At 47.7% G+C, this 27,369-nt stretch overlaps 1 protein-coding gene across 2 annotated transcripts in view; it reads right to left on the bottom strand.

Moving 5' to 3' along the window:
- Positions 1 to 25,866, bottom strand: part of PTPA (protein phosphatase 2 phosphatase activator) — a 41,357-nt gene extending 15,491 nt beyond the window's left edge. For both annotated transcript variants that reach the window (XM_054998182.1, XM_054998181.1), the window contains exons 1-8: positions 25,753 to 25,866; positions 19,592 to 19,692; positions 16,777 to 16,863; positions 8,153 to 8,278; positions 7,279 to 7,396; positions 3,449 to 3,548; positions 2,337 to 2,461; positions 697 to 797 (exon numbers count right to left, since the gene is read on the bottom strand). In XM_054998182.1, coding sequence (XP_054854157.1) covers positions 697 to 797; positions 2,337 to 2,461; positions 3,449 to 3,548; positions 7,279 to 7,396; positions 8,153 to 8,278; positions 16,777 to 16,863; positions 19,592 to 19,692; positions 25,753 to 25,777 — 783 coding nt within the window. In that variant the 5' untranslated portion in view covers positions 25,778 to 25,866. The remainder of the gene's footprint in view (positions 1 to 696; positions 798 to 2,336; positions 2,462 to 3,448; positions 3,549 to 7,278; positions 7,397 to 8,152; positions 8,279 to 16,776; positions 16,864 to 19,591; positions 19,693 to 25,752) is intronic.
- Between the last annotated feature and the right edge of the window lie 1,503 nt (positions 25,867 to 27,369).

Below are 27,369 nucleotides of genomic sequence, written 5' to 3' on the forward strand. Positions count from 1 at the left end.
CTAAAACAAAGAATTAAAGGATACAAACACCCTTTGATGATTCAGGATTCTAACCCGACCCCAAATCAAAACACCTCTTCATTTCCACAAGCAGTATGAATCTACGGCTCCCTTTTTTCAGACAGTAGCCTCTACCCACCAAGAAATAACCAGAGGCGTCTTTACAGCCCTTCCCCAAAGACAGTATTCACCACACATGAGAAACAAGATTCTTACAAAGAGGTAACCATCCCAATTTTTTTTAAAGACCGTTTCAAGTTAGATTGGCCACTGGACTACTAGCCATCCATCCAATTTTTCTCCTGCTCCTTGCTGAAGGAGCAGAAGGGAACAAACCCAGTTCTCCCCTCCTCCATTTTACTCTCCCAACAAGGCTATGAGGTAGGCCAGGAGAGAACGACCAATCCCAATTTGTGCTGTGAGCTTCCTAAGGAGAATGGGGGTTTGGGCCCAGGCCTCCCCTATCCAGCCCCAACACTCTAAACATTACACTCCCGCTCAATCCCCGCTCACCGCCCCACCTAAGCCTAGTCAATCAGAACATGTATGGGGTTAGCTCTGAGAAGGAACGCGCTTAAGGTTGAGGAGGTAAGGATTGCTGGTGTTTTTCTAATATCCTATTTGACCAAATCAACAAAAGGTTAAAGTACGGAAAGTGAGAAACCAAAAACAAGGCAACAATGCTCCCACGCTCACCTCTGTGATAAACAGGATACACTCCAGAAACATGTAGTCCTTGTGGTTTTCGTTCACCACCTTTTCATCAACGAAATGCCGAGGCTCCAGGTTTGGGTGATCTGGAAAAGGAACACCTCATTGTAGGGCATCTTTCCATCAGCTATGGGAACTGGTTCGCGTAAGCACGAACATCACTTGATTGCCTGACGGAATCGCAATTCGCTTTTTCACCATTATTTTTAACAAGCACAGAATCCTGGTTTTGACTGCGGGCGAGCAGGGAACCCCACGTTTTATCAACCTCATCTCCTGCATTTTTATTTTGCACATCATCTACCTTGGTGATGGTGGAAAGTGCTGTCAAGTCGTAGCTGACTTGACACGATCTCTGCAGGGGGTTTTCAAGGCAAGAGACAAACAAAGATACCCTCCATTTCATCCACGACAACTGTGTGAGGTTGGGGAGAGCTTTCGCCTAATCAGCAGAAGATCAATGGCCTGATCTTATATAAAGGCAGCGACATGTCTTCAATATGAGGAGGTGCATGTTTTGCATGCAGAAGGTTGCAGGTTCAATCCCTCGCATCTGCGATTTTTTTTAAAAAATGGATCTCAGCTGGCAAGTTTTTCTCTGCTCTGCCCAAGACCAGTGGGCCTGAGCAAAGCTGTATGGACCAGTGGCCCAATTCGGCATGATTCACATGTTCCTGGGATGCAAATTAGGATGACGGCATGTGACTGCTCCAAGATTATGCAGCTGGCTTCATGGCATAGTGGGTATTTGAACCTGGGTTTCCTTAGTCGTAGCCAGGGCTTTTTTTCAATGGGAACGCAGTGGAATGGAGTTCTGGCACCTCTTGAAAATGGTCACATGGCCGGTGGCCCCGCCCCCTGATCTCCAGGCAGAGGGGAGTTGAGATCGCCCTCCGTGCTGCTCCAGCGGCACGGAGGGCAATCTCAACTCCCCTCTGTCTGGAGATCAGGGGGCGGGGCCACCGGCCATGTGACCATTTTCGCCGAGGGCAACCCTCTGAGTTCCACCACCTCTTTTCCCAGAAAAAAAGCCCTGGTCATAGTCATTAGACTATACCACAGTAGCTAGCTAGAACTCACTAGAGTTAATCAGTCACTATCAGCCAAGTAAGGAAATAGGCAGGGAAGAACTTCATGCAGGAGATGGGCCCCATCTCCAGCCACTTCACCAAGGTCGAGAAATGGGCTGCGTTATATTTGCACTGAAGGCAGAGAAGGCTCATTCATCCTTCATCTACTTCTCATCACCATGTTACAATGGTCACGTGAACTGACCGCTACTGTCCCCATTACCATTTCTAAAATCCACCAAGAGCGCACACTCTGCCCGTGGCATTTGTGTATCAAAAACGTGCTCAAAGGACATAAAGAAGCATCCTTCACTTTAACTCCACCAACTGGGGAATCTCTGTTTCCTGATCAAGTCCTCCGTTATTTGAACTGGCGGGCTTTCAGCAAGCAAGTTTAAAGAGTGCAAAAAACCCTTGACAAAAAGGGAACACATCAAAACAGAATACAAGCATGTGTTGTTTGTAAACTGCAAAAGGGTTAAGAAATTTTAAAGAAAAAAACTGGAACAGCATAGATCCAGTCCTGGTTAGGAGGAGGAAGCCTGGCCTCCTTACCTATCAGTTGTGAGCTGCCCCAGATGAAGGGTAGGAATTGGAAGTCATCCAGACCCCAGACTCCTTGACTGCCAGCTGGTTCCATTCTGTAGGTTTTTTGGAGTTTCCGCATAACTTCCAAATACCTGAGGACAAAAAGAATCATATCTCCGTGGTATGGCCAGCAAAGTCAATGCCACCGACCTTCTTTCCCCCCAGTGATAACGGGCACCTGTGGTACAATGCAAAACTGTTCATTGGCTGCCCAGAAATAACAACACTTCCTGTCCGTTAGCAATGATGGACTGATCAAGATCTGGGAGAGGAAAAGGATGGAATCAAGAAGGAGGAGACGGAGAAGGCAGGCTGACAGTTCAACCTGGAGGCTGGACTGCACCAGACAGACACCAGAGGGTTTCTCCAAGAAGCAGAGTGTTCTTCTCTGGGACCACAGGAGACAGCACTGCCCACCTGATGGGCTACTCAAGGGTTTCGCCATGCAAGGCCATCATTCCTGTGAACTTTCCCCATGCAAAGATTTTAACAGGCCTCAAGTTGCACGTTTTCAGGCCCTCCTTCCTCAGTCGTGAGGGCTAGAAAAGTGGTTTGGGAGGAACTTCCTCCCAATCGAGAGCACTGATTCTGATGAGGGGGGGCTTCTTTACTCAGCACTAGATCCCACACTTCCTTGGTACTTGGCACAGCACATGTGGCCTTTGACACACTTGAAAGCAAGTCCTATTGATATCACAAGGTATGATTGCAAAGAGTGGGTGGGAATGCAAAGGCAACCTGGCTGCCGTAACATGCCTCATTCGAGACCCAGAGCCACACCCTGAACTCCAGCAACAGACTTTTAAAAAGAGGAACTATTAGGGAAGTCCCTGCCACAGGATGCAGCGATGGCCACGAGTGCAGGGGGCTGGCTGCCCTCGTCCAAGTGCTTCATTTGGGGTCTTTTAAAAACATCTCACCCCATCACCCAGTCCACTGTTAACAGGCAGGCGTGTGATTAAATCTATGCAGAGTTCACCGGGAAGGTTTGGGGACTCCACTGGTTGCATTCTGGGGCACCGCACAGACAACTCTCTCAGGTCTTCCCCCTTTGGCTTTCCCACTCCCAGTGGCTTTACCTGTTGAACACATTGAAGACAATGGCCAACTGGTCATCTACCCGGAGAACACCAATTTTGCAGAGGCAACATAGGAAGGCAGCAAAGGCAGCTTCGTGACCTGAGGGAAAAAATGACAGAAGAGGTGAACAGGGAGAAGTTCAATCCGAAGATCAGTGACACTTTAGAATTATATGATGCCTTCAAGCATAGTCAGATTCACAAAATCATCTTCAAGCTAAGCTACTGCAATATGCTCTAGGTGGGGCTGCCCTTGAAGACAGTTCAGAAAGCAACATCAAGACTGCCTTTGGGTGCTGACAACGGGTAATTCTTCTTCTCCATACTTTAAGAACTTGCTGGCTGCCCATTCATTTCCAGGCTTAGTTCAAAATGTTGGTGCATACCTTTGAAGGCCTAAACAGGTGGGGACCTAAAGGACCTAAAGGATAACCTGTTCCTGTAAAAGCCTGCCCCAGCTTTGAGGTCATCATCAGAATTCCTGCTCCATGCACTCCTACTTTCTGGGGTAAATCAGGGCCTTTTCTGTTGCAGCACCATATTTATAGAATGCCTCCCCCCAAATCTCTCTGACTGGTGCCAAATCAACTTGTCCAGGCTGAATTTTTTTTTAAATTTTCCAAGGCTTCTCCTCTGTTATTTGCTGATTGGGGTCTCCACCTGCTTGACCATATAATCATAAATCATAAGCAGAGATACTCCAATCTAAGTCCATTGAAATCAATCGGCTTAGACTGGAGTAACTTTGCTGTTTCCACTCTGGCTGTGCTATCAGTTTGAACGCTGACCCTTCTGTGCCATTTTATGCTCCACTGTTAACTGTTTTCAGCACTGGCAAGCTTGATCAGTCTACCACGTATGCATATTGGACCTGACAGAGTTTCATATTGCAAAGAGGTACACACAAACTGGTTGTTGTCCCCATGAAGATCACCATCTAAAATGGTAACAGAAGGGATGAGGAGTCTGACGAAGAGCCTTTAATTTCATGTTCCTCCCATTTAAGGAGCAAGATGAGGTCAGCAGGTGGGGGCATTTGACCTCAACCCCCCCCCCCCAAACACACACCACTTACTTCTGTACAGCCTCTTTCCCAAGCACCTCTCTTGCAGCCAAACTCCCAATACTGGAGAAAACACATGGGGTGCAGAGAGACAAACTGGGGGTGGGGAGTGTTCAGTTCCTTAAAACCAGACTCTTCCTCCCCCCGCTTTTTTACTCGTCATTGTGCCAGTTCTCGTATTTAAAAACATTGATTGGTGACTGTTCATATAGTTTTGCCCGAAGGAGGTTTTGGGTTGTTGTTTTTTAATAACCATGTATTGGGAAGAGTCTCCCTATGCACAGTAACCCATTGATTTGAGTAGCCTTACTGGAGTAACAGCAGACGACTGCATTGTGATTTACCAAGTCCCATTAAATATTTTTATATTGTATAAACTTCCACGTGTATCAATTTAGAATACCTATGGCTTTTCCCTATGCTCCAAAGCAGCGCACAGCAACAGAAAAGCACAAAGACAATCATAAATGGTAACAATACAATTGTGAAAGATTAATCCAGGGATAAAAAAGGTAAAGGTAGTCCCCTGTGCAAGCACCGAGTCATTACTGACCCATGGGGGGACGTCGCATCCTGACATTTTCTTGGCAGACTTTTTACGGGGTGGTTTGCCATTGCCTTCCCCAGTCATCTACACTTTACCCCTAGGAAACTGGGTACTCATTTTGCCAACCTCGAAAGGATGGAAGGCTGAGTCAACCTTGAGCAGGATGGAAGGCTGAGTCAACCTTGAGCAGGCTACCTGAACCCGGCTCCTGCCAGGATCGAACTCAGGTCGTGAGCAGAGCTTGGGCTGCAGTACTGCTGCTTACCACTCTGTGCCATGGGACAAGGATAAGATTTTTATTAAAAGACCTTCTTTTAAAAAAGAAGTCTCTAATTGCCACTGGAAAGCCTGCAGTAAGGGAACCCAACTAAATTCCTGGATCAGAGAGTTCCAATTACTGTGGTGAATCCAAGAGACCTCCTTCCTTTAAAAGGAACAGAATGGAGAATATCTAGAAGTGGCTCTCTTAAGAGCATCTCTTGGGGGTCTAATACACACACAGTAAAGAGGAACAAGAGAATCAGACTGGAAACAACCAAGAGACCCACAGCCAATGGCAGCAGCACCCTCTGCTGACCAGCCGAAGTTATGCACCATGCTTCATCATGCGTTTATTTCTGCTTTTCAAAAATATGCTTATTCTCGTCCCATCTGCAGCAGCGATTTTAAGAGTCATTGCTTTTTTATATCTGCTGGTCAAGCAGACTCTCCTCAGATCTCTGTCTAGCGACAGTTCGACTTTATCTGATACACCCAGAGAGCTAGCATAGGATAGTGGTTAAAGGGTTACACTACGAGCAGATAAAACGAGGCCAAATCTCGATGCTGAATGTTACACCTGCCACGAGTCAGGTCCAGATTCTCTAACCTGTTTTACAATCAGATGTGGTATTGAGGAACTAACATTCCCTAGTGCTCCAGGGTTTGAATCAGCTCAGCAGTGTGGCGTGGAGGGGGCGGGGGAGTTTTAGTCGTCATCCTTGGAACATATTACTGAGACCAATTGGGCCTCAAAGCACTTGGGAACGTTAGCTCCACAACATCACATCTGTCTGTAAAACCATTCAGGCAACCTGAACCCACTCGTAGCAGACACAGTATCTAGTTTGGCCCTCTGCCGTGAAGGACATTGGGGGTTCTTGGCACCCAACATGGCCTACTTCACAGGGTTGCTGTAAGGATAAAGTCGGAAGATTTATGCAGGGCTTTTTTTCTGGGAAAAGAGGTGGTGGAACTCAGTGGGTTGCCCTCGGAGAAAATGGTCACATGACTGGTGGCCCCACCCCCTGATCTCCAGACAGAGGGGAGTTGAGATTGCCCTCTGCGCCGCTTGACCCACAGTGCACCACTTGTATCTCGTAGCTGGAGGACCTCAGCCTGCTTCTCACTGAAGAAGTCATTCTTAAGCTCAACTTCTCTCTGCAAACGGGAACTACATACAGTGATTCCTACAAAGGAAGCATCCCTTCTCTGACATGCTAACTTACCATGTGCCGGGATATAGCTGATTTCTTTTTAAATAGCGGCACACTGAATCGTGTGAGCAACCTGAAGCTGCGCTAACCAGGCACAGGGTGCCAGCTCAGTGAGAAGCCAATCTCAGTGCAGAACTAGGAGCAGGGGTGCCTTTGCCATTGACACAAATGGACTCCGCCACATACTGGCAGCAAACTGACTGGCTGATTTATGCATGGTATGTTTAAGCTGCTCAAACTGGTATCCCAAAACAGTTTGCATAAATAATAGCAAAACATTACAAAGCAATACTGAAATGCAGTATGAAGATTCCCAGGGGAGGGAATTCTCAGCTCAGCTGGAGCCAGGCATGACCAAGGGATGCCCGGCTACCATCTCGCCTTCCTCGGACAGCAACATTAGTGGCTGCTGGAAGGGAAGGGGGCTCCCAGAAGGAGATGGATCTAGAAGTGACGGAGGAGAGCACAGCTTGAGAATCTGTGCCAATCTTTGAGAAGCTCCTTTATGAAAGCTTACGGAAGTAGGTCCCCTCCATTCCTTCCCCAGAAGCAACTGGCTTTTGCATAGAGGAGGACTTCTTCCTCTCTAGGAAGCAACTCTTACCAGCAACCCTACAGCAGCAGGGAACAGCTGAGCAACCCAGCCACACCAGCAAAGAGCCCCTCAGGCAAGCAGTAGGCTTAAGAAGGTCCCAGGGGGTGGCTTGCCCCCCACAAAAAGATCAAGATGCTGGCAGGTGGATACCTGTGCCGTAGTCAATGCGGGTGGAGTTACCCACGGCTTCCTTTAGGTAGACGGCCACCTCGGGCACTGCTTCTGCCAGCTGTTTGGGGATCACTGTGGCTACCAGGTTTTCTGCTCCCTAAAAAACAACAACAACCGCACAGTGGGAAGGTTAAGGTAAGTTCTCAGACTTCACTGTCGCCAGCTTCCCCACGGCAAGAAGAAATCTGAGGCCCCCCCCCCAAGCTTTTCCCTGTTTTTAGAGAGGGCTGCACCACTTTCGCACGCACCAGGCACAAACAAGACAGAGCACACTTTTAAGGGATCGCTATTACAGTTCTTTGTCCTAGCTGAACTTTCAGAGCTCCTATGTAAATATATAACAGTTGGACAAGTGCTGTCTCCATCTTCTATATACATTCCGGAGAAAGAGCTAATATTTCATTACACGTCAGCACCGAGCTACACAACCAGCAGAATCAAACGAGCAAGTCTTGCTGGACTGCACCCCTTCAGAGAGCAAGGGATGGGCTTGGACATGCAAAACCTTCCCTGCACACAGAAAGCTAGCATGTCATGTGTCTGCCACAGAAACTCATGGGGAGACCTTGGGCTAGTCGCACACTCTCAGCCTAACTACCTCATTGGGCTGTTGTGAAGATACAACAGAGGAGAGGAGAATGATGGAAGCCACTTTGGGTCCCCATGGAGGAGAAAAGTGGGGTATAAATGAAGCAAATAAATGTCAGAAGCAGCAACTGTTAAAGCCCATCTCCCTTTCGAACACAACAGAAGGACCAAATGAAACTTTGCAACATCATTAACAAAAGTCCCCGGAACCCAGTGCAGAAGGCTGAACGTGGCGTCTCTATTTGACCCTCCCGCTTTTACCTACCTGGTCTAGTCTGGCATACCAAGTCCGGAAGGCCTTGTTCCCAAAACGAGATGGTTGGTCCACTGGCGGGGTCTCGTCAATCCACCTGTCGAGTGTGTTCAGGAGAGCTACCAGCTTTTCTATTGGCTAATGCGAGAGAAATGGAAGTGGGTCATTCAGGCAGGAAGAAGGGGAACAAACACAGCATGCAGCCCCCACCACCCACCCTCAGGGGCAACTCTGAAAGCACCCTCCCTTCTTTCAGTCTTGCACAGACGTATTTGGCAACCACTCTAGGCGCAGCCTCCACTATTCGGCACGCAGTGGCATAAGTAGGACAAAATATCCCTTGTAGATTTTGACGGCCTTTGCTTTGTAGCCCCTCCACCTCCTTCTTTAACCACACCAGGATTGTCAACTCTGGCTTGGCAAATTCCTGAACATTTGGGGGCATTGCCTTGGAAGGGTGGAGTTTAGAGAAGACAGGGAGCTCAGCTAAGTTATTATCAGCCTCTGCAGATTCTCTCCATATTCTTGCTGAGATGTTTAAAGTTTTTGAACCAATATACATTAGGCCTAATACATAGAAAAGCTGCCTACCCAGGGTAAAACACTGAAACCCACGGTTTGGCAGCGAATGCAAACAGATTGAAAAAGAACTAAAACGGAAGTCTAGAGAATTTAAGAAGAAAAATGATGTATTGTCGAAGGCTTTCACGGCCGGAGAACGATGGTTGTTGGGGGTTTTCCGGGCTGTATTGCCGTGGTCTTGGCATTGTAGTTCCTGACGTCTTTTGGTGCTACACCTCTGAAGATGCCAGCCACAGCTGCTGGCGAAACGTCAGGAACTACAATGCCAAGACCACGGCTATACAGCCCGGAAAACCCCCAACAACCAAGAAAAATGATCATGGGCCCCTGAGTGAATTGTTGGCATCAAAAAGTATTATAAATCCTTGCGGGCTTATCATAAACACAACTTCACCTGAAAAGGTTGGAAACAATTAAGTGTAGCTGCCAAAGATCTGCATTTTGGTCAATTGTAAATTCAGGATTGAAGGTTTATCACAACATCCCCTTTGGTATTTCATCATCTACCTGGGTTAACTACTTCCGTTCTTCATTTTCCTCAATAGAGTTTAACTCACTCTTAGTCTTAACCACTCCCCCTGATCGTTTTCCTATCTGGCCCCCAGTCACTCCTAAAGTAGTTGAACACCTCATTTCCCAACTGCACGCAGGTAAAATCCCCGGGTGCAGATTTAATTCCAAATTAGATATTTAAAGTTAATCCCACTTGGTGGGCTGAAGTTTTAGCCCCGGTTTTCAGCATGGTAAATGCCTCCGGTATCATTCCACATACGTGGAAACAGACTATCATAGTCCCCATTTGTAAAACAGGGTCTCGCTCGGACCCCGCATGCTACCTTCCAACCTCTTTATTATCTTATTTAGACAAACTTTACTCTTCTTATCTATTAGATAACTTATGAGAATGGACGGAAACTAATAACATCTTAGGCTAGGAGCAAACAGGTTTCAAAAGAGGTTCCTCCCTTCTCGATCACTGTCTGACTCTTTTTCATTTAATTGAAAAATAACATTTTACTTCCGGAAGGAGTTCTTTATGCAGCCTTTATGGATCTCAAGGGAGCATTTGACAGTATTTCCAGATCAAAACTCTGGAATAAATTAAGGGAAACCACCATGGATTGACGATTACTATGTTTGATAGAAAATCTTCATATTGATCAGAGTGCTCAAGTCCAATAAAATGTAGCAGGAGGTTTGTCTAAAAGTTTCTCTATTGACAAGGGAGTCTGGCAGGGATGTTTGATAGCCCCGTTTTTATTTAACTTATATTTAAATGACTTACCTAGCCCCCTTTACAAAAATTGTCATCCTCCCTCTCTTGCTGGTTTAGAGATCCTGTTTTTATTATATGCTGATGATGCAGTTTTGCTGTCCCACTCTCCAGAGACTAACGAATAGTTTTGCCAATTACTGGCACTCTGAAGTCTTAGAAATTAGAGGAAAAGGAATTCTCCCTTATTTCAATGGTCCATAGATAATATCATAATCCAACAAGTGAAGCAATTTACATATCTGGGAACAGTCTTCACACATAATTTGAACTGGTTCGCTCACCACAAAGCAATGCTGAAAAAGCAGGACCTTATACTGGTGGAATTCTAAATTTTTTAAGGTACCACGGAGGACAGTATTTACTCAGGGCAATCCAGGCTTTTAATATGAAAATTGTACCTATTCCGCTTTTGGGGGGCAGCCATTTGGCTCCAATCTGTTAAGGGATCTTTAGATTTCCCTTTGCTTCCTTCGTAAGCTAACCAATACACCAAAATCTGTAGCTGGTGTGTTCATATGAGCAGAACTGGGTCAACCATTTTTGGAAGCCAAAGCTTGGCAACTGGCCTTCAATTTGTGTCTTAAACTGCTCTATAGCAACTCTGGATACCTATCGCTATTGAAAGTAGATTCTCATAAATCTACTTGGTTCAAGACTCTTGATTCAAACTCTATCTGATTGGACTAAATCCTGAAACCATCCAGGGCCTGGAATTTGCAGCTGGTAAGTCTTATATTAAGAAGAATATCCAAGAAAGGGATTATCTGAGCACATGATTTTGTGCCTGAGGGTTTTCAGCTCTGTCTCAATGCGAGTTAGTTTTACTCCTTTTATCTGACAGACCTCTGAATTTTACCCTTGCAGTTGCGAGATCCTTTTATTGGTTTAGTGTTCTGTTGAGATGTGTCATTCAACAGATGGGTTTTGACTGCTCAAGACTTTTAGTCAAGGAGCTTTAATCAGTTTAAAAGAAAAGGAGGGAGCTTAGCAGGGATGTGATGTCATAAGGCCCACCCTCCAAAGATGTCATTTCCTCCAGAGAAATTTATCTCAGTAACCTGGAAAGCAGTTGTAGTTTCAGGAGAACACCAGGCCCCGCCTGAAGATTGGTAATCCTAATTAAAACATTACTTCCCTGTGTCCAAGAGGGCTTATTCAAGGTTAAGAACCAATACCAAAAATTTTTAAAAGCCTAAACTCACACATAGCAATCAAAATAGTAACATGAAAGGCAGAGGAGAATCAAGAAGTAGTTCTAATTACTAAAACCCACCTAAACATTTACCATGTGTACAGGGATTTTTTTCTGGGAAAAGAGGTGGTGGAACTCAGTGGGTTGCCCTCGGAGAAAATGGTCACATGGCTGGTGGCCCCGCCCCCTGATCTCCAGACAGAGGGGAGTTGAGAGGGCAATCTCAACTCCCCTCTGTCTGGAGATCAGGGGGCGGGGCCACCAGCCATGTGACCATTTTCAAGAGGTGCCGGAACTCCGTTCCCCTGCGTTCCCCCTGAAAAAAAGCCCTGCATGTGTCTATTAATAACAGCAAGTAGTCAAGATGCCACAACAGAAAAGGCCGTTTCTGGTAGCCCCCCCACCCTGCCCTCCAACCTAACTTCTGAAAGTGGGAGAATCACGAGCTGGGTGCTGATCGATGATTTCAACCAACAGACAGGTTCACAAAGGAGAAGACAGCCAGCCCTTTGGATGCTGAGGCTCTGGGCTGTTTAGGGCTTTATAGGTTAACCAGCAACACTCACACACCAAGACCCCCCCCCCCCACACACACACACTTGTGCTCTCTGCACCTATAATACGGGGATCATTGTGGGTCAGAACCCGCAATTCCGTTCTGCTATCAGAGAGGTTTACCTCTAGGGCCTTCTCTTCTGGGGCACTTTCCATGGTCGGAAGCAGTATGGGAAGTGCTAAGTAGTCCTGAAAAATGCAGCCCTCGTGTTTTAGAACGATACGGTTGAGGATTCCTTATTCATGACAACATCTGTGCCCTGCCTCCCCCCTCCAGAAAGGGATTCCAAAGTGGCAAAGCTCTTCCATCTGTAAATAATTATAGCACAAACCCACCCAAAAAGGAAAAGAAAAAGCCAGGCTGGGATTCTATTTTGCCAGGAGAAAAGCAAGCTTATAAATATTTTAAGTAACTATCCCCCACAAAGGATTCATTCTCTTACCCCGCCCCTAGCTATGAATTTTGGGCTTTCCACACCCAAATCAGAGCAGCAGCGCTAAACGCCGCTTCCCGTGCAGCTCCTCCAGAAAGGAATCCTCCACCCGGCAAGAACAAAGAGGGCAAAAATAGAAGCTTTGACTTTGCTGGAGGCACCACCCGGGAGAAATGCTCGGGTCTCCTGAGCCGAAGTTCAATCTATCACTCCGCTCGTGGGAGGAGGGATGGGAAACTGCCGAGCCCAGCAACTTTCTAGCCCTTGAAGCATTGCCAGAGGAGGAGAGAGTGATGGGGAGGCGCAGTCCAGCCAAGAGCTGCTGTCTCTTATGTGCACACAGCTTAGAAAGCCTCAGTATCTGTGTAGTCAGAACTATGTGCTGTCCTTTTAACAATTGGTACTCATGGGAATTGTAGTCCCCCCTCCAATATAGAAGTTTATTGTAGGCTTCCTGTGAAGGTGTTAAACCTTGATGGTCCTCTTCCTCCCTTTGTTGGGACGCTTCCCCTCAAGCAAGGATGCGACAGTTATAACGAATTTACCGCTTGTCTACAACAAATCTGGACCAATAAAGATGTATCTTGCTTATGTTTGAACCATGCCTCGTTCGCTGGCTAAAACTGTGAGTAAGGATCCCTTTTACGATCTGCAAAATCAAAAAGAGTCCAGTAGCACCTTTAAGACTAACCAATTTTATTGTAGCATAAGCTTTCGAGAATCAAGTTCTCTTCGTCAGATGAGAACAGTCTCTGATACAGTCTCTGATACAGTCTCTGATACAGTCTCTGTATCAGGCATCTGACGAAGAGAACTTGATTCTCGAAAGCTTATGCTACAATAAAATTGGTTAGTCTTAAAGGTGCTACTGGACTTTTTTTGATTTTGCTACCACAGACTAACACGGCTAACTCCTCTGCATCTTTTACGATCTGGGTTGAGAAAGGCAGCGCGTTAGCTATCTGGAAGCCAGCATCTTATACACACAGAACACATGCTGCCTCTGGAGGCATCAGCGGTCTGCTAAGCTATGAGCTGAGCGGGGGTGGGGGGCACATGAAAGAAAATCCACAAAGGAGTGGAAGTTCACCAAAGTAAGATCTAAAGAGGTGAGACTCTCACTCTGTCTGGCTTCCCCTGAATAAACCATCGTTGATTTATTTAGGACATTTCTATGCCGCCTCTCCAAAGAATTTGCTTGAGGCAGCTTACAAAGTAAACCAGTGTAAAAACATAACATACCATAGAAGTGGATAATGATTAATAAACTATTGAAGCCCTCCCAGAGCATAAAAAAAAGCAGAAAACATTGATCAGCTTAAAAACGAGACTCATAAAACAGTCCTCAAGCTAGAAGCAGACTAAAAACAATATTAAACAGATCAACCCTTTTAATTAAAAGCCCAGATAAGAAGAAATGTTTGGATCTGCTGCCTATAAAACGTAATAAATTATAAACGACATATGAGTCACATTCTGACCACAAGATATGGTGACAGCCATTAGCCTGGATGGATTTAAAACAAAACGCTCTGATTAGTTCACAGGAGGACAGGCTCAAACAATGGCTATTGGCCAGGTTAGCAAAGAGAACCTCCTTGTCTATAGGCAGTCCACCTCCAAACACCAAAGGCTGCAGACCAAAAAAAAAACCAGCAGGGAAAGCCATCATCTTTGTAGCAGCTCACAGAAACTGGCCAAGGCAGAGGGTGGTCCGAGTCCACAAAACTCTTTGCATGTTCTTATAATGCCAACACCGAAGCACACATCCCATTAAACCCAGGGCCAAGACCTGTGCATTTAAAACCAGGATTTGCCCCGATCGTATGGGAAGAGTGTGGGGTGTGTGTGTGTGACTTTAACAGCAAGTATGTGGCACGGGGTGAACGGCCACTCCTCCTATGGCAGACCCCACCCTTCACTGAACCAGCACCTACGACAACTAAATTCTTTGGATCAGTCCCCATTCTGTTCTTGTGAGAGATCGCATCCGTTGCAGCGAGGAGTGTGGCCTTTAGAGAAGTTGCCCCAAGACTACCCGGCTTGCTCTTCCTATTTGATCGGGTTTAAAGGCATGGATCCTCCACAGCCATTCCTAGCCTGGCCCTAAAATAGTGAGATTCAAGACAAGTCTGTCCTTTCTTTTAGTACTTCATTTTACTTCGTTATTTCAAACTTCAAATCAACCCTGTGAAGTCGGTTAGGCCACGAGAGAGCAACTGGCCGAAGGTCATTTCGATTTTTCGCAGGGAGCTGAACTGGGGGCTCCCAAATGCTAGTCTAAAGCTCTAAAACAACGTGCCACGCGTCTCCACTCCAGCAGGGCAACATTCAGCCTATATCAGGATGCTTGTATCACGGGCATCTGGGTGGCGCTCGGGACTGGCAGTCCCCAGCAGGAAGGCACCGCACAGCCACTCTTGGGTCCACTGAGCAGGGCAGCCCTTCGGGTTAAATAACAAAAGGCCCCCCAGTGAGCCATCCTTTCCTGTTGGAGCAGTGGCTCAGGCTCCTCATTTGGAACCCAAGCGCAGGGATCAGTGCCAGCTAGAAGAACGGTTGGCAAGAGACAGCCTCCCCCGCCCCTCCCCATCCCACTTCTCTGCCTTGGGGGGGGGGGGGAACAGGAACAGCAGTCACGCATCTTCTCCCCTTTGCTTTGGGAAAAAGATTAAGAGACCAGAGACCAGCCACAGACAGCCAGGCGAGTGGAACAGCTGCGGCTCACTCTCCTCGATAAATAATTAAAGGAGCATGCCGCTGGCTTGTCTGGGACTGGAAGAAGAGGGGCTTATTAAAATCAGGCGGCTTGCCAGGGGATAATGGACGCAGGAGCTGTAGTGGGATGCATGGAGGAGGGGCTGCGTTGGCTTGGCATCTCTGACTCCATTCTGGATTAAACGAGGGGCTCAAAAACATCATGCAGCAGCTTACAGGGAGGCCGATTACCAATCTGCCTACCACCCCCCACCCATGGGGTGAGCTACTGCAGAGATCATGCTTCCACAGTATCCGTGGTGAGAATGATGCTTACTTCATTCTACCTCTTCGGCAACCGTTTCCCCTGCCCTCCCCCAAAGCCTAAACCACAGGTTGGGGTAATACTGCACCAAGCTTGCCTGTTGCTGATGGCAATCAAGTTCCCCATTTAACCAGAGTGTGAAAACCCGATTCAAATCCTGGTGAAGATGTAAACCCATTATCTGAATTAACTGTAACTGAATCCCTGGGTGGATATAACCTACAGCCATGGTGAAACTCTCAGCAGACAGGCTCAGGGATTCATGCCAGAGAGGGGATGGCTGATGGGAGGGCATGGTCAATCCTCTGGCTAGCTACTGAGCTCTTAAATCATGGTTTGAGATTTATTTTTTTATTTATAGTCTGCCTTTCTCACCAAGACTCAAGGTTCAAAGGACTGCATGTGTATCAGCCCATTATTGATATGCACACGAATGTACTTTCCTACACATTATTGGCCCGGGCAAGCCCAATCTCGTCAAATCTCAGAAGTTAAGTCAGCCTTGGTTATTAATTGGATGGGAGAACTCTAGAGAAGACCAGGGTTGCAGAGGCAGCCAATGGCAAACCACCACTAGTAGTCTTTTATAATAACAACAACATTTGATTTATATACCGCTCTTCAGGACAACTTAATGCCCACTCAGAGCAGTTTACAAAGTATGTTATTATTATCCCCACAACAAAACACCCTGCGAGGTGGGTGGGGCTGAGAGAGCTCCAGGAAGCTGCGACTGACCCAAGGTCACCCAGCTGGTTTCAAGCAGAGGAGTGGGAGATCAAACCTGGTTCTCCAGATTAGAGTCCTGCCACTCTTAACCACTACACCAAACTGGCTCTCTGCCTCTTTTGCCTTGATTACCCCAGCAGGTGTTGCCATAAGTCAGCTATGACTTGATGGCACTTTCCTCCTCCACCGCACACATTTATTTGGCCACATATCTGTGCAACATGACTCAGGGGGCTATTTCAATCTGTGCAGCTTTACTACAGGGGAGTCAGACTCAGCCAAAACAACTCGCTGGAGGAGAAAAATGGGAAAGAGGAGACGCACTGGCACAAACTCGACAACAGCACAGCCAGAGTGGAAACAGATGCAAAACTCAAACGCTTGAGAATCTAAGGGGGTTTCCCCCCAAAGGAAGAAGAAACGGATTTCTAGTCCTCAGTGTATTATTCATTTGCTTTTTAAAAATGTATAGGCCTCCTTTCCCATCATCTATGGCTGTCGTGTCAGGATTCAAAGTGTGCCTGAGGAAGCCCTAACAGCCAGAGAGGGATGGGACCGAGCAGGATTTCCATTGCTCAGGGCGTGGAGCTTTGGCACCTCACGTCACTCGACTCTATCTCCAGAATGCAGCTCAGAAACCAAACCAGCACAGGACCAGTAACAAGGATTCACATGGCTCAGCTTGATTTGCAGAAGATTCCAGGTTTCGTCCTCAGCTTCTCTGGCTTGAGGATCTCAGGTGCCGGGCAAGGCCTTCCCTGGTCTGAGAGCCACTGATGACTGGAGTTGACAAGTCTGCACCGGACAGGCCGGCTCTGCATAAGGCAGCCTCATCCATTCACCCACCTCAGAGACTTTGTACTCGCAGGTCAGCTTCTTGCCTTTGACACCTTCATTCAGCGTGAGGATGAAGCCTATGTAGTCCGCGTAAGCCTGAAAAGGGGGGGGAACAGATGCCGTTAGGAGGCAACAGCAGCGTTCGCGAAATGCAGTCGAGTCTCCGAAGGTCGCGGTCTGAAGTCAAACTCGTTAACGAGCAACATGCTGTCAGTCACCCAGTGCACAATCCATGGAGAACCGGGGGTGAGGGAAATCGAACTTTTCTTGTTTCCACAGTGCTAGAATTTTGGCTAATTTTATTTTAGGCTTGTTTTTACAGTGGAAATGGCACAGCTAGGGAACGTTTATTTATTAGCCTTTTAGCCTGCTCAGGGCAGTGTACATAGCCCAGAGTGACATTTGAATGCAGGTGCCTGGGCAAACTGGAATTAGTTTCCTTTGCTACAAACCCAAGATTCTAAGCCACAGTTTAACCCCAGTTCAGAACCCTGGTTTGTGCACTTGAAGGGATGCCTCTGATCTAAGGTTACCTGCTACCGGGGATGAATGGCTGTGCTCAGCACTGGGGTGGGCGGAGCGGGGAGAACAAGAAACTCGGATTCAAGTTGAAAACAGTCACGTTGCTCTAAGGAAGGGTGACTCCAGATGCACTGCAGTAAGGAAAGAATGGATCGGAAAGGGTGTGTGTGTGAATCTCAGTGTCAAAGCCCATCCAGGGGCCGGGAGCTCTTGGCGCGGCGGCAGCTGCGCTCCGACGGTGAGCCGACCGAGAAGCGTTGGAACCGCGTGCGGGCACCCGAAGGGATGTCAGTTTCAAACGTTCCGCTGGAGAGGGGCCGTGCTCGCCCGCTGCAGCCAACACATCGCAAAGGAGTCTTGCGGCAATTTAAAGACTGAATACTTCAAAAGGCATTTGAGTGGAATCTGCCTCGTAATCCCATAAAGCGCTCCGGTGCAATAAATTGGGTCTATTGCTTTAGAACTGTCAAATCAAAAAGAGCCCAGTAGCACCTTTAAGACTAACCAACTTTACTTTAGCATAAGCTTTCGAGAATCACACGTGCATCTGACGAAGAGAACTGTGATTCTCGAAAGCTTATGCTACAATGTATCTGACGAAGAGAACTGTGATTCTCGAAAGCTTATGCTACAATACAGTTGGTTAGTCTTAAAGGTGCTACTGGACTCTTTTTGATTTTGCTACTACAGACTAACACGGCTAACTCCTCTGCATTTAGAACTGTAGACTGTTGCACCTGAGCACTTTATCGGATTATGAGGCAGATTTAACCCCAGTTCAGAACCCCGGTTTGTGGGGAGAAAACGTATGCCCAGGTACTCATATATGGGTGTCATTGGAGTATGATTCAAAGCTTCCCAAACCAGGACAACTTTCAATTGCACTCTCCGTGCAAGAGGAAGAAGGAGGGTGGAAGCAAGCCCTAAAAAGAAAAAAGCACACACTGTGAACAGAGGTTTGTTGCACTGTATGAATGCAACCATTGTGTCTAGCAGCTCAACCCCAAAAAGAATTACACCCTTCTATGCCCCTTGAAGTCAATAGACTTAGAAGAGTATAACTATGCATAGGATTGCACTGTAAGAGATTGAGATACAAATCAGTATGTACTGGGCTCAAATGTCAACTCTGTCATGAATTCACTATGGATTTGTGTTGGTGGTGAGAATTAAAAACGGAAAGAAAGTCGCAGAGTTTGATATTAGCACATTGGAAATAAGTAGATAGACACTTAGAAACTGAGACTGAACTAAGACTGAACAAAGAGCAATAAACAATCTATGTTGCTAGCTAATTGCCCCCAATAAACTGGCACATCCAATAGACAATCCTGGATTCCTTCATTAAGACTTCCCTTTCTATAGTGGGAACATTTATTCAAGGCCTAAGTGCTCCTATGCTAACTAGCTATCTAACTAAACAAACAGAATAACAATTTAACACTTTCATGACTGAATGTGGGACACTTGCAAAAATCCCAACAATTCGTTGTACTGTGACCCCAATATTCAGCCAATTATTGGCCCCCAAACTAGACTGCAGCCATTTAAAATACAGATAAGCAAAAGGTGGTCAGGAAAAACGGCCTTAGTGGGGCTAGTTCCTCATCTCCCTCTGCTCTTAAGCCATGAACGGTCTCAGCATCAGTTCCCAGATTTCCACTGGCCTACCTTACTGACGTGCTGCAAGGACTGCTGTAAAAGGATTTATAGGCGGTCTTTTCAGTGAAGTATAGGAATGCTCAATACTGTTACTGAAGCCTACAGCCCTGAGAAAGGAAGCAGTACGGCCTCCTAGAGCCCTTGTGATGGGCTTCAAAGGGAATTCAAGCACTTGACACATTACCCTTCCCAAGATCCAGTCCTATGTAGCTCCTAAAAAAGATGAAGGGCACTGAGAACACTTGGCACTGTGTGGGAAGGAAAAGGGTCCAGGACAGAGGGTCATCCGAATCTGCCCCACAGCACAGCTTCCCAAACAGAACTGAGCTGTCAATCCTCAGCGACAATCTGGACTCTTGTACCCAAGTCCCAAGTCAGTCCTTCCTTTGTGGCAGGTGGTTTCTGGTCTTCGGTAGGGGAGCTAGCTGCCTCTTCCTCAGGCTGAGAGAGAACTCTTCACCCTGACACGCTAGTTTCCTATATGCAGGGCTTATGTACTTATTATTGGTACTGCATTCAAGTCCAGAATAGTATAATCCATATACAGGCTGACTACCTCCACAGGAAACTACATCTCCATTTTTCTTTTGGCCCTGAATTACAACAACCCCAGAATCACCAAGCAAAGTACGTTCCGTACCTGAGAGCGTTTCCACTTGGCCATGTCGGGAACCATGTTGATCTCCTTTTGGGGGATCATAAAGTTCTGATGAAGAGGCGGCAGCGCCTCTTTGGGCGATTCTAGAAGATGGAGAAAGAAGTGGTCAAAGAAACTTGGGACAGAAAAAGTCTCCTCGATCATCTCAAGTCTTGAACACATTTTCTGGGAATAATCAAGCAATGAACTGTACTGCTCTCATTGGAAGCCATCAAAGCACAGGTACCTTTGGATTTTAGAGTGATTAGTAAGAATTCTCTTGACCCAGTTGTTACCACCACCCCAGGGATTCATTAAGGGATCTTCTTTGTGTTCAGACAGACCTGATTACGCTTTAGGATAGTCCACACCAGACACACATTAGTTTAGGCACCCATTCACACATAAATGGATTTTTTGTTCTGCACACAAAAAAATCTGTTCCAAATGATCTATAAAGAGGATTGGAAGTGCATTATCCAAGGTGTGCGGAATCACTCACTGTGCAAATGGTCAGGAATGTTTTAACAAGATGCCTCCAGAAGGTCCTGACGTGCTTCCAGCCATCAAATGCCTGTTTGCTTTTAATGGCACAGGACAGGAATCTGAACATTTTCACCCTACGTGCTTACCTGTACTTGATATGCACACGCTACATATCTATGCTACACATCTTAAACCAGTTTTAATTCTCATGGTTTGCAAGACGATGGGAATTGTAGTTTTGCAAAGATGCTGGCTTAGGAAGAAGCAAAAGTTTGCAGCTAGACCTGAAAGGCTGGTTATTTTCACCCTAAGAGGTTCCCTATTTCTCCGGTTTATGACTATGTTTAGTTGTTTCCTCTGTCCATTCTCTGACAGGAGCATGAGAAAGAGACAACAGGGAAGCCAGATTTTGTGGGAAGCAAGGTGGCAGCACCTGTGCCCAAAGGGGAGACGTCCATGGAGCCTTGTGCCCAAGAACCCATTGAACCCACAGTCCGTCTAGTGAATAGGCTTTCAGCAAATAGCACCCAACAGAGTGAAACTGGTGCACATAGAAAGTGATGAGCGCACCCAACAGGAACGTCAGTCAAATGAGAAGGAATCATTCCAAGGATAAAGGGGGCTGACACAACTGAATGTCCTTTAGGAGACCATCCTCATAACCCAATTTCATTTTAAAAATGGTACAAGCAAAAATGCAGAACAAGCCAACACTGCTGGACTGCGTTGGAGACACAAAGCCAGTAAGCATTCGGAAGTCCCAGGAGGCCTGCGCATGGCGGTCTGGAGAAAAACGCAGATTGCCAACCCGCAGAGTCAGCAGGACTCCTCTTCCTCCTCCCTCGGTTAGGTACACAGTTCATTTTTCCTCATTAGCCAGGAAGCGGGTCTGGCCCCCTAAGCTTCTGTCAAAGACACCCAGATCTGCACTTGAAGGGATGCCTCTGCTCTAAGGTTACCTGCTACCGGGGATGAATGGCTGTGCTCAGCATTGGGGTGGGCAGAGCAGGGAGAACAAGAAACTCGGATTCAAGGTGAAAACAGTCATGTTGCTCTAAGGAAGGGTGACTCCAGATGCACCGCAGTAAGGAAAGAATGGATCGGAAAGGGTGCGTGTGTGAATCTCAGTGTCAAAGCCCCCCTTCCTCGCTTACTACAGAGTCCCCAGTCAATCTTCTCAACAATTCCCAGCTGCCATCAATGAGCCCAACAGGGCAGGAGCAGGCGGCAGCTGGGCAACCCTCCATCGTGGCCGCAACAAGTTCCATCAGAGGAAGCGGGGGGGGGGGGGGAGTCAAGCAGACCTCCCTCCTGCCGGGATCCAGAGCCAGCTGAAAGCCCCCCAGGCCTGCAGTTTTCAGCTCCCCTTACTGAAGCCATAAGAGGGAAGGCAGGAAGCAACTGGCTGAGATGCCCTCCACAAGGATTACCTTAAATCAAATTTTAAATATATCGTGGCAGCGTCTTTGCTTTCCAGTGACTGACTTGGAGAGCAAATTTTCAGCTGAAAAGCAGGTAATATCTATCTAGTTTGTTATTTTATTCCTCCAAGAAGCACAGGGCAGCATACAGAATTCCCCCTGCCCCCATTTTATCCTCACAACCCTGTGAGATAGATTCTGCTCAGGGGTCATTTCGTAGAAAAAGAGCTGGAGGAACTCATTAGCATAACTCATTAGCACAACACATTAGCATATGCCACTCCCCTTCCCTGCACCAGCAGTGTGTCATTAGCATAACTGATTTGCATATGCCACACCCCCTGACATCACCTATCCTGGCTCTTTTGGATCCAATCCTGGCCATTCAGGGCCGAAATTGGGCCCAAAATGGCAAAAAAGGGGCTGAAAATGGCCGAAAAGGGGCCCAAAATGGTCAGGATAGGGCCGCTGATGAGCGGGAGAGTGAGCCATCACCCGTCAGAGGCTCGATCCGGGCCATTTCGGCCTCAATCCAGGCCAAAAAGGGCCCAAAATGGCTGAGAGTCAGGTGGGTGGGGCCACTTGTCATGTGACCTCTTTGGGGAACTGCTGGAACTGTGTTCCTGCACGTTCCCCCTTGAAATGAGCCCTGATTCTTTCGTCATACAGCCAGCCTAACAGCAGTGTGTGAATTTCAGCCCAGGTCTCCTAAATCCTAGCCCAATGTTTAGCCTTGATGTTGATTCCAGGGTGTGGCCTGTAGGCACCCAGCAGAAGCCGTCTGGACTGGACAGTGCTCAGATGGGAGACTGCTGGAGAACTCCATCTATACCACCTTGAAGTACTAGGTGGAAACTTGTCCGGAATCTACTGCCTATCATCTTCACTGGGTGCCTCTGTTCTAGTATTTTGGAAAGGGGAAAAGTCTCTGTACATTTTTTCCACACCAGGCATAATGTTGTACAATGTGAAATAACTCAGCCAAGTGAGCCAAGCCACAGCCTACAGGGAGAGATAAGCTGACACAGAGCATTAGGCATCCCAACCTCAAAACAAAATTAAGCACAGAGAGGAAGCTGAATTGCTTGAGGACCACCTCAAAGCAGGAATGGACACAAGGATTTGCTTTAACTACTAGGCAAGATCATGCTTGATCTCAGCCTTCTCTTCCCCAGAAGAGTGTGTTGAAAGAGGGTGTGGCATAGAAGACATCATCTTTGACAGTGGATCAAAGATGTATCCAGAGGCCATCTAGCCTCACTTTGTACTCTGAAAAGATGGACCCGACAGCTAAAAGCCAGCCCATATTAGTACAGGGACAGCAACCAAGACCCCATAAGAAGGAAGATTCCCCCCTCTTCTCCACCCTGGAACGTAACCTACAAGCATTAAGCGAAAACTCATTTCTTCCCCTAAAGAAAGGGACACCCGAACAGGGCTCATTTCCCAATATCCAATATTAACCTCAAGAGTGCCTTCTGTCCCCTCACTGCACATCATTCTAATGGGGCATACTCCTGATGAAGGCCCCCCTTCAGGACCCCTTGCCTAAGTGCCGCTTTTCCATGGGGCAGGACCAGACGCCTCCATTCAGAGAAAGTCCCACCCAAGTGCCCAACACACATCTCCTACGGGAGGAGCACCATTTCTCCATTTCGGGCATATTTCTCTCCCTCAGAATCCTGTCTCCTCTTTAGGAGGCACACTTACACACACTCTTTCAGGGGGTCACCCTGGCCCCCAAACAAGGCACACCCAAGCACCTCATATAAGCCAAAAGACTAACAACCCCACATACATGCATGCCACCGTGTACATTGGCTAAAGGATGAAACATTCCACTCCTCTTTTTAAAGAAAGCTCTCCTTTCCCCCCAACAACAGTCCACAGCTTGACTCACTTTCAAATTATTGGGTGCATCAGGGGGGCCCATCTTCTCCCATAGTAAAGCACCCCATTAGAGTACCTCAGTTCCCTTTTGAGAATCTTCACAGCTGCAACCCCAGAACACTACACTTTTATTCAAAGAGATTCTTTGCCTCCCTCAGGGGCACCTTATTTATCATCAGGGCTGCCAGCAAATTAAAGAAACCTTTGTTGATCAAATTAATTGATTGATTTCTGTACATTTACATATGAAGAAAACAATTGTTCTGAAGAGGGGAAGCCTCCTTCCTTTCCTTTTTGGTGATGTTCAGAAAGCCACCGGGTTGCCAATCACCAGATCAGGCCTGGAGAGCTCCCAGGATTACGACTGATCTCAACCACAGAGATACCCCCAACCAAGATTCCCAGTAGGGCCCCCTCTCACAAGCCAAACATAACAGGAAAATCAATTGCATTACTTGCCTGGCTCCATGCATGCACAGGCTGATCAGGGCCTCCAGTTGCCAACTTCCAGGTAGGGCCTGGAGATTCTTGCAAAATTACAACTTATCTTGATCAGTTCCTCCAGAGAAAATGTCAGCTTTGGAGAAGGGAATCTATGACATTATACCCTGCTGAGGTCCCTTCTCAAACCCTGGCCTCCCCAGCCTTCGCTCCAAATCTCCCAGGATTTTCCAAACGAGCTGGCAACTGAAGAAAGCCATATCAGATGACTCCCCCCCCATCTAAGAAGAGGTAGTCCCTCCAGTAAAAGAAATAAGGAGAAAAGCGTCTTCTGAGAATGCACCTGACACCCATAGATTTGCAACTACTCCCATTAAAATAACTACATCCTGTCCAACAGCACCTCAAAGACCAAGTAGATTTCCAAGGAGATAGATCAAGATGGGTAGCCGTGTTTGTGGTACGGTATGTGCTGCTGGACTCTTGCTAGATTTCAAAGGTAGGAGCTTTCAAGAGCCAAAGCTCCCTTCAGATACAAGGACTGGAAAAGAGAGCTCTGACTCGAACGCTCACACCTTAGAATTTAAGCTGGTCTTTACAGACCTGAATCTTGCTCTTTTACTGCAGACCAACATGGCTACCCACCTGAAACGAAAAAATCATCAGGGGCACTGAACAGGCCACCAAGGCTGCAATCCTAGGCATTTCTACTTGGGAGAATAATAATAATAATAATATTCTATTTACATACTGCCCTTCAGGAGAACTTAACACCCACTCAGAGCAGTTTACAAAGTATGCCATTATTATCCCCACAACAACAATCACCCTGTGAGGTGGGTGGGGCTGAGAGAGCTCTGAAAGAGCTGTGACTAGCCCAAGGCCCCCCAACTGGCTTCAAGCGGAGAAGTGGGGAATCAAACCCGGCTCTCCAGATTAGAGTCCCACCACTCTTAACCACTACACCAAACTGAGAATCCCCCATGGCCATCCGAAGGACACTTTTGAGTATGTGCATAGGACTGAAGCAGGAACACTTCAGTTTCCTTACCATCACGGGCCTCGCTGATCTTCCCTGTTATGGGGCACATCTAGGGCTATCAACCTCCAGGTGGTGGCTGGAGATCTCCTGGGATTGCAACTGATCTCCAGGCCATAGAGATCAGTTCCCCTGGAGAAAACGGTGGCTTTGGAGGGTGGACTTTATGGCATTATACTCTAAAGAGGCCCTTCCCCTCCCCTCCCGAAACCCCACCCTCTCCAGGCTCCACCCCCAAAATCTCCAGGAATTTCCCAGCCTGGAGCTGGCAACCCTAGGCACATGCTCTGCTAGGGGAACATCCCAGCCTTAAGCACTCTGCTCACGAGGGACGGGGAGAGAGCCAGCCCCTGATAGCCCCTCAGACACCCTCGTCCCTGTGCACCCTTTTCATTGCCTCCCCCCACATTAGGAAGGCACTCCACACACACACCACACCAGCGTTGCCAGCTCCAATTTGGGAAATTCCTGGAGATCTAGGGGGTGAAACCTGGAGAAAGAGGGCTTTGGGGAGGGAAAGGACCTTGGCATGGCATAATTCCATAAAGGCCGCCCCTCAAAGTAGCCATTTTCTCCAGGGGAACTCATCTCTGTGGCCTGGAGACCTGGTGTAATTCCGGGGGATCTCCAGCTACTACCTGGAGGCTGGCAACCCTACACCACACCCTGGGCCAGCGAGGTGTAGGAAGGGCTAGGAGTCATTCACGACGTGGCCAAGATGGCACGACTGAGCCACGCTTATTATTATGGGGTGCATTCACCCCCGCGCCCCAGGCCATAATACACTGCACAGAAGCGCCCCCCCTCCCGGGAAACCGCAACGTAACGCAGCCCCCTCCTCCCATCCTTTTTCTCTGCCGCGCTCCTGGGGTCACCCCAGGACTCACCCGACTGCCGCTCGCTTTCTGCCATCTTCCTGAAGCCCAGAAGCCACCCGCCGCCTTTCACCTCTCACCGCCTGACATAATACAATAACCGTCAGTCGGCCATCTTGGAGAGGGGCACCGGGACCGAGGTTCACGGACAGGTTAAATATCCAAGCGACCCCTGTCGCCATGTTTGTAAAGGGCATAGAAACCTCCCGGCGTAAAGCGCCTCCCCTTGGGGTGGCCATGTTGGTGAAGGGCCACCTGGGCTTATTCTACAGCTCTAAGACTCTTTAGTAGCCATATTGGTAAAGGGCAATTCCCATGTCCTCTCCCGCGCCCTCGCGTGGCCATTTTGTTGAAGGGCAGAGACGCCCGCTAGGAATCATATTGGTGCAGGGCGCTCCTCTCCATAGAGCTTAAATCTCGTCGGCCATATTGCGATAGGGCACGCGACACCTGTAGTAGCCATGTTTGCAAGGGGCATTTTGTAACCAGAACTAAAAGACGGCGGGGTAAAGGGAACCAGCACACGGGTTCCTGAAGTAAAGGAGACGAGGCCTTTCTAATGGTAAAAGAGAGAGAAGGGTATAAGCAGTTTCGGATGGGTAGGCGTGTTGGTCTGTAGTAGAAGAGCAAGAATCTGGTCTAGTAGCATCTTAAAGACCAACTAGATTTCCAGTGTACGAGCTTTTGAGAATCAAAGCAGTGAGATTGTGGCCCTCTCTTATGTGCCCAGGGTACTGCCGATTGCCACTTTGGGGTCAAAAGATATTTTCCTCCAAGACAGATTGGCCAGGGATCCTTTTTGGCCTTCCTCTGGGCATGGAGCAGGGGCCACTGAGGGAGGTGGGGGTGGGAGATAGCTCTGAATTTCCTACGTTCTGCAGGGGGCTGGGCTAGATGACCCTTGGGATCCCTTTCAGCTCTGTGTTTCTGTGTAACTGGTCTCCAGGTGACAGTTCCTCTGGAGAGAACAGCTGCTTTGGAAAGTGGACTCAATGGCTGAGTTCTCTCCCCAAACCCCGCTCTCTCCAGGCTCCATCTCCTAATCTCCAGGTCTTTCCCAGGTGTGAGTTGGCAATCCTACACATTACTACTGAGTTCCTTCCCCAAACTCTGCCCCCACGCTCCATCCCCAAATCTCCAGGAATTTCTCAACCCTGTCAACAGACCAGGAATAGCAACGAATCCCTTTTCTTTCAGGCTTTAGCTAGGATATTGGGCAGACACTTTAATTCCTGAAATGAGAAATTTCATTCATGAAATTTATGAGAAATTAAATTTCCATTTATAATTTCTAACGTGAGCATCTATTATCAACAGAGGCAGACTGGCTATATAACTCAAAGCGGAAGTTTCCAGTGGGCCACTGCTCCAGAGGGCTGCTGGTGGCCAAGAGCAAGCATGGCCGATTCCAGACGGGCACAAATAGAGCGAGTGCTTTCACTTTTTCAGCGACCTCACTCGTAAAAACCCGCAATTTCCCGTCCCGGCTTACCTGCGGTCCATGGCGCTCAGTTGCGCTCTATAAGCGGACGGTGTGAACGCGGTATTGCGGGTTTGCACACTTCTGGACGCTTCGTTGCCGCGGAGAGGCCCTCCCCTTTCCTTCCTTTGCCGACCAGCCGGCAACAA

The sequence above is a fragment of the Eublepharis macularius genome, chromosome 14 (genome assembly GCF_028583425.1).
Source record: "Eublepharis macularius isolate TG4126 chromosome 14, MPM_Emac_v1.0, whole genome shotgun sequence".
NCBI lineage: Eukaryota > Metazoa > Chordata > Lepidosauria > Squamata > Eublepharidae > Eublepharis > Eublepharis macularius.